The 12,622-nt window shown below is 44.9% G+C and overlaps 1 protein-coding gene across 3 annotated transcripts in view; it reads right to left on the reverse strand.

The window, feature by feature from the left end:
* Positions 1 to 12,622, reverse strand: part of LOC122539947 (acid-sensing ion channel 2-like) — a 1,269,818-nt gene that overhangs the window by 73,813 nt on the left and 1,183,383 nt on the right. For all 3 annotated transcript variants that reach the window (XR_015752504.1, XM_043675161.2, XM_087977878.1), the window contains one exon: positions 2,974 to 3,124. Coding sequence is in view for 2 of the 3 variants with exons in the window: in XM_043675161.2 (XP_043531096.1) it covers positions 2,974 to 3,124 (151 nt within the window). In the remaining variant the exon portion in view is untranslated. The remainder of the gene's footprint in view (positions 1 to 2,973; positions 3,125 to 12,622) is intronic.

Consider the following 12,622-nt stretch of genomic DNA (forward strand, 5'->3'; position numbering starts at 1 on the left):
ACACATAGCACTAATGTTCACGTGTACACTGATGATACCCAGTTCCATTTTACCACCTCCCCTTTTGGCTCCTTTGCTGTTTCTAAATTATCAAACTGTATAGACAACATGCAATCATGGACGGACAGAAATTTCCTTCAATTAAATATTGCTAAAACCAAATTCATTGTTTTCATTGCCTGTTCCAAACATTGTTTCCTCGCTACTGACACCATCCCACTCCCTGGCATCTATGTGAGATTAAGCCAGTCAGTGTAACCTTAGTGTTACATTTGACCCTCAGATGAATATCTGACCTCATATTCATGTACCCTCTTTGAAAACCTATTTCCACTTCCATAACATTGTTTAACTTCACCCTGCCTCAATTTATTTTCTGCTGAAACCCTTATGTATGTCGCTGTTACTTTTAGATTATTCCAACAGAATCCTGGCTTGTCTTTCAAACTGTAAAATAGATATAATTCAAAACGTAGTTGAACACATAGTAATTCCCAGCAAATCCTGTTCCTGTATTACCTCTGTGCTTGCTGAATATATTCCTTCCAGGTCAAGCAAAGTCTCAAAATTCGTATCACTGTTTTCAAATCTCTATATTGCTTGCCTCTCCTGGCCTCTATAATCTTCTGAGCTCCACTAATTCTGTCCTCTTGTTCAGTTCCAGTTATCATTGACAGCAGTGCCTCAATAGCCAATGCCCCAAGCTTCGGAAATCCCACCCTTTATCTCAATGTTGAGGCATTCCTTGAAGCTTATATCTTTGACAAAGACTTGGCTATCTGACCTAATATCTCTTCATGAGGTTCGGTGTCAAATTTTCTTTAATAGTGCTCCTGTGAGGTACCTTAGATGTTCAATTACATTAAATGTGTGACGTAAATATAAACAGTTGTTGTTGATGTAAATGAAAAGCTGGCCATCTGGTATTCCGGGTGCCACTGCTGACCTGCCCCTTGATAGAAGCAATTGCAGACTGACTTAGCGCAATTGCTTTAACAAAACCTGAGAGAACCTCTTGTGACAGACAGTAATGGAGAGAAGTGGAGAGACTGAAGTGCCTGTGTACTAAAAATAAATCAAAGAGCTGCCAAACTTCAACACAAAGTACCAACACAAAGAGGTTAATATCCATTTTATAGTGTTTCCACCACTTTGTAACACTGGGGTGTCAATCTATTTTGTTGATACTTGCTCCAAAATATGTCAGAGTAAGTGTCTTGACTTGATTGACCATTTTGTACTTTGCAGGAACCTCTCCAGTCCTGCTACCTTTATCCCCTGATTCTTTTTTTGTCATTTCAACATCCACAGAATTCTGTAGGATAGTACAATGTAGTAATTTACAGCAAACTGGTGAAAGACCTACAATGTACAAGTGTGGTCAAAACAAGTGGTTGATTTGAATACCTGAAGAACAATCTGACCTCGTTGAAGAAAGTTGAATAATATATATAAAAAAAAGGAGAGGACAAGAGGTTAACCCAAAAATAACTACCTATTAGTCAAAAAAAAGTAAAAATTAAAGGTGTTTAATTTAGTTAAACATCAAGATTTAAACAGGAACAGATAAAAATATGCATCTGAATAGAGGATATTTCTTTCCTCTGTGATGCTTGTGTGAATGTTTTCTGTTCTGTAAGTTCTATGACTCGATGCTTTTTAAAACCAAATAATGCTATTTCAAATAGTGGTAAGGTAGGTAACAGGAGAAGATCAATAGTATATACATGTTGGGAAAATACATGTATGGTGAAAAGCAGGAATGTAAATCAGTGCCTTCCTTCACAGTGAATTTGGCTCATTTCCTTGTTGGGCATGAACATAGAAACACAGGAGCAAAGGATATAGAAGAATGAGTGGGCATTTTTTCCTTTGAACTTGATCCACCATTCAGTAAGATCATGGCTGATCTAGTTTTGCACTCAGTTCCTCTTTCCTGTCTGCACCCCAAAGCCCACGACTCCTTTGTCTGTCAAAAATCGAACTCTGTTTTGAATAAATATGATGACCCAGCTTTCACTAACTTTGAGGAAGAGAACTCCAGATGCTCATGACTTGGCTGAGAGAAAGAAAATCTCCTAATCTTTGTTTTGCGATTATTTCATAACATTATTTCATTTCATAACTGCAAGATAAAAATTGAAAAAAAGAGAAGGAACGAAATATGTTAGAAGGGAAAGTGGGATGGTCAAATGATATGAAAACAATCTGGGTGGACATCCAGTTGCATTTACTTTGTTGTCTAATTATAGTTCTGCTCTCACATTAGAGAGAGGTGACTGGTGATGTTTAACCTGAAGATTGCCATGCCTCAGATAAGGGGAGAGGTTGGAAAGGAAAGCCCTTCATGGCTACCCTAACTAATTCAGGAATTGAACCCACACTGTTATCATCACTCTGTATCACAAACCAGATGTCCAGCCAACTGAGCTAACAATTGTCTAATTAGCCAACTGATAAAATGGGAAAGTTGTCAACTGGCACAGTGGAAACAGCAGGATGACACTGGGAAATAAAGAGAGTGGAATGACTGGTGGATCACTAACAGAATATTAACTAGTTGCAAATGTATTAAAAGTGGAATTTGTATGAAACAGAGAAATTTGATGGAAATGCACTTTGTCCAGTGGGTTGTGGCATTCTATTGTGCACGTTTTTGAGGGTGAATGAACAAGTCTATCCAGATGGCGTTAATATATTTTTGTCTAAGTTAGGAAAATTATTATTTCTGTGCTTACTTTAATGTGTTATCACTCTTACTGATGCAAGATAAAAGAAGGGGATTACCCATGGTATACAATATAAATTGCACTGACTACTTGAAATGCTGGAGTAACAATTAATGCTACTAAGAAAAGACCCTGATTATAAGTTAGAACATGGTCACATGCTCAGGATATGGAAGAAATCTGAAACTGCCGGCTTATTTTCTGAAAACAACAAAGATGTTCATATTATCAGCATGTAACTTACGAAATGTATTTTTCAGTTTTGTTAAATTTCTTTTCAAGATACTTTGCCGAAGTCCTGCTTGGAATCTTTACCATGGACAGCTCCTTGTTGTATCGCGTTAGATAACACGGTGTCTTGCAGAGACAATTATTATTCATCTTTGCCAGGAAGGCTGTAAAGTGAACAAGAAAAGTTAGCTGTCGTCATGGCAGCTGCTTTCTCGGTTCTTATTCATACGCAAATTTACACTTTGGAAGATTTGCTGCCTATTGTGATGTGTGTGCTAATTAAGATGTTGCCAGTCTTAAAGAACGGAACTATCTTTGTCCTCTGCTGTGACATCTACTTTACCCTGCCTTTTCTCTGCCCATTGATCATTCTCAACACTTTCAGCTTGTTGCCAGATAGTAGGCACGCTCAGTCATTAACACGAGACGGGTGCACTATTTTTGGTGTACTGGTTAAAGTGCTTCTGTGAAAAGTATGTGTTATTTTAGCATGGTTCCAAATAAAGAAACAGTACAGTGATTTTGAATCATTACTAAGTACTGAATGACGAAGCCCACAATGACTTACATTGTTGATGTTCAGATAACGCCACCGTTGCTGGTCATGGAAGGGCTGACATTTCTATCTGCAATGTTAGCTAAACATTCATCATGGCATTATCAAATCTTTTTTTCTCTCTCCCTATTTTAAAGTAAATACTTCTATTGTGTTCTGTTTCCATTCACTTTTTGATTCTAACTTCCTAATATGCATTCAAACAATATTTTTAGGGTCAGTTAGCTCAGTTGGGTGAATGGCTTATTTGCCTTGCAGTGATGCCAACAGTTTGAGTCCTACACTAGCTGAGGTTACCATGAAGGACTCTCCTTCTCAATCTCTCCCCCCAACTGACCCAGTCATCTCTCTCTAATGAGAGTGCAGCTCTATGGTCAGGTATGACTTTACCTTTTTACAATATTTCCGTGGCCCATGACAAACAGGGAATATAAACAACAGCAAACTAAATATCCATAGTTATATTACTGCAATTTATTACTATGTAGAATATATCCACTCCTTTAAAAAGACTGAACACAAGGCACATAAGGACACATCCATTCACCAGAATATATTTTAAGCTCTGTTAAAAAAGGTCACTCTTTTCCTTTTGTCTATGGTTAAATAGAAAAACAAAATCAATTCATTCATAAATCTTGACACACCATTTATAAAGTTTCTCCCAATTGGCCCCCAGACAATGCTGAATCACAATGAATTATAAAGCTACCAATACTTCAATCCAAACTATGACCTCAATGATTAAAAGCAAATGAAGCAGAGCAGTGAAATTGAAATGCTGTTCATCCCAAGTGCTCATGATTCTCAAAGTACTTCTTAATTCATTATTCCAAGCTTCCAGCTATCTGGAAAAGCAATGTTGAGTCTGATAGACTGTCCACTTGCCTGCATCACAGAAAGGTTTGGCACGATGCAGATGACACTGTCTGAAACTTTCACAAAGTTAAAAAAAAGATGCCATTCTTGAAAGAATTTGCAACTTTTTTCCCCTTTGCCTTCAATACAGATGAGGAGACTGTTCAGTGAGTAAGCTGTGTGGACCTGCATAACAAGTTATGATTTTATTTACTGTGACCTTCATAGGCAGTGTTGCAGAACAAAAAGCTTTTGCTGACTTTGTCCCTGTCAGCTTTTTCAACTGTTGGGAAAAGAAAATGCATGCAGTTAGTGTCATGTTGGTGCTCTCAACTTCTCCGTTAGCTCTCAATTTCCATGGAAGAAGAAATGTTAAAAAAAAAATTCTGTGTGAATTTTACACCAGATTCAGACATGATAATGAGTTCAGATTGGGATGGTTGTAGATGGTCCACTCATAGCTAAGTAATGCACTTGGTTAAATTAACCTTTGAGGAGGGGACGCTGTAATTGGATCTATAAGTAATCTGTGTCAACACGACACCTTTATGTTATTGTGTTAGCATATCATATTGACTCAGAGTATTGCTATACATTTATAGATGGCAGATATGGAAAAGAGGTGCAAGGAGGTCAAAATGTCAATCTGATAACATAGATTTGTTCTGGTGGACAAAACTAACAGAGGTTTGAAAGAAGCATTATTGATGGCTGTACATAACCACAAGGTATTCTACAAATTAACATTCACAAACTTGTAATCCCAGATCTGAAGTGGCATAAATAAAATGCAGCCAGTTTAAATACTAGGTACATTTCATCACAGAGAAAAGACAATGTCTCGATCAGAGGAAGTAAGAATAAAAATTGTATAGAGCATGAATAATCATGGATTTGTAGAGGACTTCAAAAACAAATCCCTTCCATCCCAGAGTCTCAATTTAATCTAAAAGGCCAACTTTCGACCTCAACATCAGCTTATAGCTAATTAATGAGTGGATAGGCGACACGGTGGCTTCGTGGTTAGCACTGCTGCCTCACAGTGCCAGGGATGTGGGTTCAATTCCAGACTCGGGTGACTGTCTGTGTGGAGTTTGCACATTCTCCCTGTGTGTTTCCTTCCCGATGCTCTGGTTTCCTCCCACAATCCAAAGATGTGCAGGTTAGGTGAATTGGCCATGCTAAATTGCCCATAATGTTTCAGGGATGTGTATGCCAGGTGCATTAGTCAGGGGTAAATGTAGAGTAATAGGGGAGGGGAATGCGTTTGGGTGGGTTACTCTTCGGGGGATCGGTGTGGACTTGATGGGCCAAATGGCCTGTTTCCACACTGTATGGATTCTATTTTTTAAAAAATCAATAGGCAGAGTCTTAAAGGGATCTGAAAGATGTGGGCTGCAGTGAGACTTGTAGCAGAATAACACAGACTATCTCATTGAAGGGAGCAACTCACACCTTTTATGCAACTACCAAGTGTCAAGGTGATTTTCTAGCGAGGCAGCAGCAAGTTACCAATTAAAGGGTATTACAGCTTGATAAACATCTTATTAATGCCACACCTTACCTCACTAATATTCAGCTGCCTATCATACCAAATGTTTTGCTAGACATCAGGAGTTGTCAACAGGAAAGTCAGAGTGGGCACTTGGCAAATTTAGCTCATCTCTGGATGGGAACAGCCTCCATCTTGCTCAGGATGAAACAACATCTCAGGACATGCTCTGTGGTCACCAGTCACATGCACCCCTCATGTCATGTAGACATTGGCATCCAATATTTGCCTACCCCTAATGATCATCACTTGGAAAGCAGAGAGCTGCATTACAGGGGACCTCAGCATTGAAAGGCTGCTGTAAGGACACTTTGCACACAGCATCAAGCCCCCAGTTCATAAATTACACCAGATCAGGTCTGCTTGCTTGATCCCTAAACGCTCACTCACTTATCAACTGCCCGCATGCTTGCAATGTTCATGCCTTGCCTTGCCATGAAGCATTTAGCCAGAGCCCAACACTATCAGTACAGCCATATTTATAGGCTCAAATGTGCAGATGCACTGACAGGGTGCTGGTCAGTTAGGATCTGCTCAGGAGGCTGATGACAGCTTGCTGTATGGCACATCAAGATGGCAAACTAACACCGACAGCAGGTGCCAGCTGACTGTGCAGCAAAGTTGCTTATTCACCAAATGAATATAACAGAAGTGGGTGGGGCTTGTCAGCCCAGTCAAGGTCAGTCAGGGGGTTCTGGTACCATTGATCGTGGCCATAACCTGGGCACAGTCCAGACCCATGTCTACGGTTAGTCATCTGCTCAGGCCGGGCATGGCCAGAGATATGTCCAAGTACAGTCTGGGGAGTGAATAATGGTCAGTCCTGTAGGCCATCACACAAGATGTGCAGGCGAGGTGTATTAGCCCTTGGGAATGCAGGGTTACAACGATAGGGCTGGGGGTGGGTTTCGGTGCTGGGGGTCAGAGTGTACTCGAAGGGCCGAACAGCCTGCTTCTACACTGTAGGGATTCTATGATTCTACAAGGACACACTATCTTGTTAGTTTATTACACTTAGTTAATTCACCTGTTCAGGAATGTCTAAAAAATAATGACATGGTTGAAGCTCACAGTGAACTAAGACTATTAAGACAGACACGCAGAGCACAAGACCCAGCATGATTACTCAGGAGTTGTTTCCAGCAGAGTACAGATTTGATGGAGTAGTCTGTTGATAGCTAGTGATACAAAATGGCATTGCACTAGCATGTTTTCACAAAAGAAATCAAAATATTTAAAAACAGATTTGATAAAGGCGTGTAAAATCATAAGGGACACAGTAACTAAGGATAAAGTATTCCCGTTGAAGCAAACATGAAGAATTACAGAATACCCATTTAAAAGGGAGCACGCTGACACAGTGGTTATCACTGCTGCCTCACAGCACCAGGGACCCGGGTTTGATTCCACCCTCGGCCAACTGTCTATATGGAGTTTGCACGTTCTCCTTGTGTTTGCATGGATTTGCTCTGGTTTCCTCTCACAGTCCAAAGATGTGCAGGTTAGATAGATTGGCCATGCCATATTGCCCATTTTGTCCAGGGATGTATAGGTTTGCTGCGGGAAACGCAGGGTTACGGGAATAGGGTAGCGGGGTGGGATGCTCTTCAGAGGTTCAGTGCAGATTCAATGGGCTGAATGCTTCTGCACAGTAAGGATCCTACAAGAGGACTGGCAGAAGAAGCAATGACAACTGGAAGAAAAACCCTATTTACACAATGAATGGTTATGATCTGGAATGCAATGCTTAGAGTGTAGCGGAGGCAGATTTAATTCTGGCTGTCAAAGGAGAACTGCATCATTATCTGAAGAGAAAATGTTTTAGGGCTATGGGTGGGGGAATTATATTAGGCGAGTCATCATGGCAGAAAGCAAACACAGGCACAATGTGTTAAAGGGCCTTCTTGTTGTGCTGTAACCATTCTACGTATCCATGTTTCCATAAAATTACATTTTACGCCTCAGACAATCTACATTTAATGTACCAACAATCTGCAAAATTTCTTTTCAATCGATACCTTCAGGTACATTACTAGAAAATGATTTTACTCCATGATGCAAGGCATGGTGCTGCCTTTTGCTCTGCCCATGGTACAACGTATCTAATTCGGGTCACTGCAAAATCAGTGAAGGCTGGTGCCAAAGAAGAATGAAGCCCAACATCAAAGCTCGAAATTGTTGGAAAATCTGGAAACATTCAACTCTGAAAGAAGGTCCAAATGATTATGGGGAAAGTACAGAGGAGGCTCAAAAAGGCTGGCAATATCACAGCACAGTGGCTCAGTGGTTAGCACTGCTGTCTCACATTGCTCGGGACCCGGGTTTGATTCCGGCCTTGAGCAACCATTTGTGTGGACTTTGCACATTCTCCCCATATCTGTGTGGGTTTCCTCCCACAATCCAAAGATGTGCAGGTTTAGTTAATTGGCCATGCCAAATTGCCCATAGTGTTCAGGGATGTGTTAGTGAGGGGAAAATGCAGAGTAATAGGGTGGGGGAATGGGTTTGGTTGGGATAGCCTTCAGAGTGGAGAAAGTGAGGTCTGCAGATGCTGGAGATCAAAGTTGAAACTTTATTGCTGGAACAGCACAGCAGGTCAGGCAGCATCCAGGGAACAGGAGATTCGACGTTTCGGGCACAGGCCCTTCTTCAGGAATGAGCAGAGAGTGTTCAGCAGGAGAAGATAAAAGGTAGGGAGGAGGGACTTGGAGGAGGGGAGTTGGAAATGTGATAGGTGGAAAGAGGTCAAGGTGAGGGTGATAGGTCGGAGTAGGGTGGAGGCGGAGAGGTCAAGAAGAAGACTGCAGGTCAGGAAGGCGGTGCCGGGCTGGAAGGATCCGGCTGAGACAAGGTGGGGGGAGGGGGGATGAAGAAACTGGTGAAGTCCAAGTTCATCCCCTGCGGTTGGAGGGTTCCCAGTCGGAAGATAAGACGCTCCTCCTCCGACCGTCGGGTTGTTGTGGTTTGGCGGTGGATGAGTCCAATGACCTGCATATCCTCGGTGGAGTGGGAGGGGGAGTTGAAATGCTGTGCCACAGGTTGGTTGGGTTGGTTCGTCCGGGTGGCCCAGAGGTGCTCCCTGAATCGCTCCGCAAGTAGGCGGCCTGTCTCCCCAATATAGAGGAGGCCACACCGGCTGCAGCGGATGCAGTAGATGATGTGGGTAGAGGTGCAGGTGAATCTGTGGCGGATATGGAAGTTTCCCTTGGGGCCTTGGAGAGAAGTGAGGGGGGAGGTGTGGGCGCAAGTGTTGCACCTCCTGCGGTTGCAAGGGAAGGTGCCGGGAGTGGTGGTTGGGTCGGTGGGGGGTGTGGATCTGACAAGGGAGTCGCGGAGGGAGTGGTCTCTACGGAAAGCTGATAGGGGAGGGGAGGGAAATATATCCTTGGTGCTGGGGTCTGTTTGGAGGTGGCGGAAGTGACGGCGGATGATGCGCTGTACATGGAGATTGGTGGGGTGGTAGGTGAGGACCAGTGGGGTTCTGTCCTGGTGGCGGTTGGAGGGGCGGGGCTCAAGGGCGGAGGAGCGGGAAGTGGAGGAGATGCGGTGGAGGGCACCGTCGACCACGTCGGGGGGGAAATTGCGGTCCTTGAAGAAGGAGGCCATCTGTGTTGTACGTATTTTGAACTGGTCCTCCTGGGAGCAGATGCGGCGGAGACGAAGGAATTGGGAGAATGGGATGGCGTTTTTACAGGGGGCAGGATGGGAGGAGGTGTAGTCCAGGTAGCTGTGGGAGTCGGTAGGTTTGTAGTAGATGTCCGTGTTGATTCGGTCGCCTGAGATAGAAACAGAAAGGTCTAGGAAGGGGAGGGAGGAGTCCGAGACTGTCCAGGTGAATTTGAGGTCGGGGTGGAAGGTGTTGGTGTAGTGGATGAACTGTTCAACCTCCTCGTGGGAGCACGAGGTAGCGCCGATACAGTCATCAATGTAGCGAAGAAAAAGATGGGGGGTGGGGCCAGTGTAGTTGCGGAAGATGGATTGTTCCACATACCCTACGAAGAGGCAGGCGTAGCTGGGGCCCATGCGGGTGCCCATGGCTACTCCTTTTGTTTGGAGAAAGTGGGAGGATTGGAAAGAAAAGTTGTTCAGGGTGAGGACCAGTTCGGTCAGTCGAAGGAGGGTGTCGGTGGAAGGGTACTGGGTGGTACGGCGGGAAAGGAAGAAGCGGAGTGCTTTGAGTCCTTCGTGATGGGGGATGGAGGTGTACAGGGACTGGATCCAGTCCCTGTACACCTCCATCCCCCATCACGAAGGACTCAAAGCACTCCGCTTCTTCCTTTCCCGCCGTACCACCCAGTACCCTTCCACCGACACCCTCCTTCGACTGACCGAACTGGTCCTCACCCTGAACAACTTTTCTTTCCAATCCTCCCACTTTCTCCAAACAAAAGGAGTAGCCATGGGCACCCGCATGGGCCCCAGCTACGCCTGCCTCTTCGTAGGGTATGTGGAACAATCCATCTTCCGCAACTACACTGGCCCCACCCCCCATCTTTTTCTTCGCTACATTGATGACTGTATCGGCGCTACCTCGTGCTCCCACGAGGAGGTTGAACAGTTCATCCACTACACCAACACCTTCCACCCCGACCTCAAATTCACCTGGACAGTCTCGGACTCCTCCCTCCCCTTCCTAGACCTTTCTGTTTCTATCTCAGGCGACCGAATCAACACGGACATCTACTACAAACCTACCGACTCCCACAGCTACCTGGACTACACCTCCTCCCATCCTGCCCCCTGTAAAAACGCCATCCCATTCTCCCAATTCCTTCGTCTCCGCCGCATCTGCTCCCAGGAGGACCAGTTCAAAATACGTACAACACAGATGGCCTCCTTCTTCAAGGACCGCAATTTCCCCCCCGACGTGGTCGACGGTGCCCTCCACCGCATCTCCTCCACTTCCCGCTCCTCCGCCCTTGAGCCCCGCCCCTCCAACCGCCACCAGGACAGAACCCCACTGGTCCTCACCTACCACCCCACCAATCTCCATGTACAGCGCATCATCCGCCGTCACTTCCGCCACCTCCAAACAGACCCCAGCACCAAGGATATATTTCCCTCCCCTCCCCTATCAGCTTTCCGTAGAGACCACTCCCTCCGCGACTCCCTTGTCAGATCCACACCCCCCACCGACCCAACCACCACTCCCGGCACCTTCCCTTGCAACCGCAGGAGGTGCAACACTTGCGCCCACACCTCCCCCCTCACTTCTCTCCAAGGCCCCAAGGGAAACTTCCATATCCGCCACAGATTCACCTGCACCTCCACCCACATCATCTACTGCATCCGCTGCAGCCGGTGTGGCCTCCTCTATATTGGGGAGACAGGCCGCCTACTTGCGGAGCGATTCAGGGAGCACCTCTGGGCCACCCGGACGAACCAACCCAACCAACCTGTGGCACAGCATTTCAACTCCCCCTCCCACTCCACCGAGGATATGCAGGTCATTGGACTCATCCACCGCCAAACCACAACAACCCGACGGTCGGAGGAGGAGCGTCTTATCTTCCGACTGGGAACCCTCCAACCGCAGGGGATGAACTTGGACTTCACCAGTTTCTTCATCCCCCCTCCCCCCACCTTGTCTCAGCCGGATCCTTCCAGCCCGGCACCGCCTTCCTGACCTGCAGTCTTCTTCTTGACCTCTCCGCCTCCACCCTACTCCGACCTATCACCCTCACCTTGACCTCTTTCCACCTATCACATTTCCAACTCCCCTCCTCCAAGTCCCTCCTCCCTACCTTTTATCTTCTCCTGCTGAACACTCTCTGCTCATAGCCTTCAGAGTGTCAGTGTGGATTTGTTGGGCTGAAGGGCCTGTCTCCACAAAGTCGGGATTCTATTGTAACGTCAAGAGTCATAAGGCATTTTTGGTTCATAGCCCAGACTTCCATTATAATGCTGAAACACCCAAGCCTCAGCATAAACATTGTTTAATTGACAGCTCCACTCTTAGCTATCTAGTCAATTGTAATATGGGTAATTACACAAGATTAAGAGGTTTCAAGTGTTGTCAGTTTGTGCTGTTGCAACATTAAAGGATCTGAATGACTGAATTTTTTATTACTCTGTATAAAATAACCTTTTCTCACATAGTGGAATGTTATGAAGTAGTTAATCTTTAATGCATTTTAACACATTCTACTGTCATTCTAGGGTTCATTAGTTCTGTAAAGTATACAGTGGTTAAGGGATATGGAGGAGCCATGGTTTGCAGGAGAGGCATGGGGAGTGGATGGAGGACACAGCCTGGAGTAGGAGGCATGCTGGCATTTTATACTTACCTTTTGAAAGATTCCCTCAACCCAACTATGGTTCATGACACCTCTGATATGTATTGAACCATGAACCTTTCAAAAACTGGCTTTACTCGTGAACGTTCCAGAGGAGTTGGTTATGCCAAACCCTCCAATGGTGACAGACTGATCAGTATGGCTGGCTGTGGGCTGATGATCTGAACCAGTTCATACCTTTTCGAAGGCTCAGGTGAAATTGAAAACTTGGGGCCCAGAATCTTGGCAATGCTTGCTATTTTTAGAGAACTCTGAACTCGGTGAACGGAAGCCATCATTTCAGCCCTCAAGCATGCTCTGGTGCATGCATGAATGTCTAAATAACATCTACTCTATCCATTTAAATTCTGTTGCTAGCAACATGCAATACTAATGTAGAACATCTTCACAAATTAGGGAG

Source organism: Chiloscyllium plagiosum, unplaced genomic scaffold, assembly GCF_037043375.1.
Source record: "Chiloscyllium plagiosum isolate Xiang-an unplaced genomic scaffold, Cpla_swu_hap1 HiC_scaffold_32, whole genome shotgun sequence".
NCBI classification, from domain to species: Eukaryota; Metazoa; Chordata; class Chondrichthyes; order Orectolobiformes; family Hemiscylliidae; genus Chiloscyllium; species Chiloscyllium plagiosum.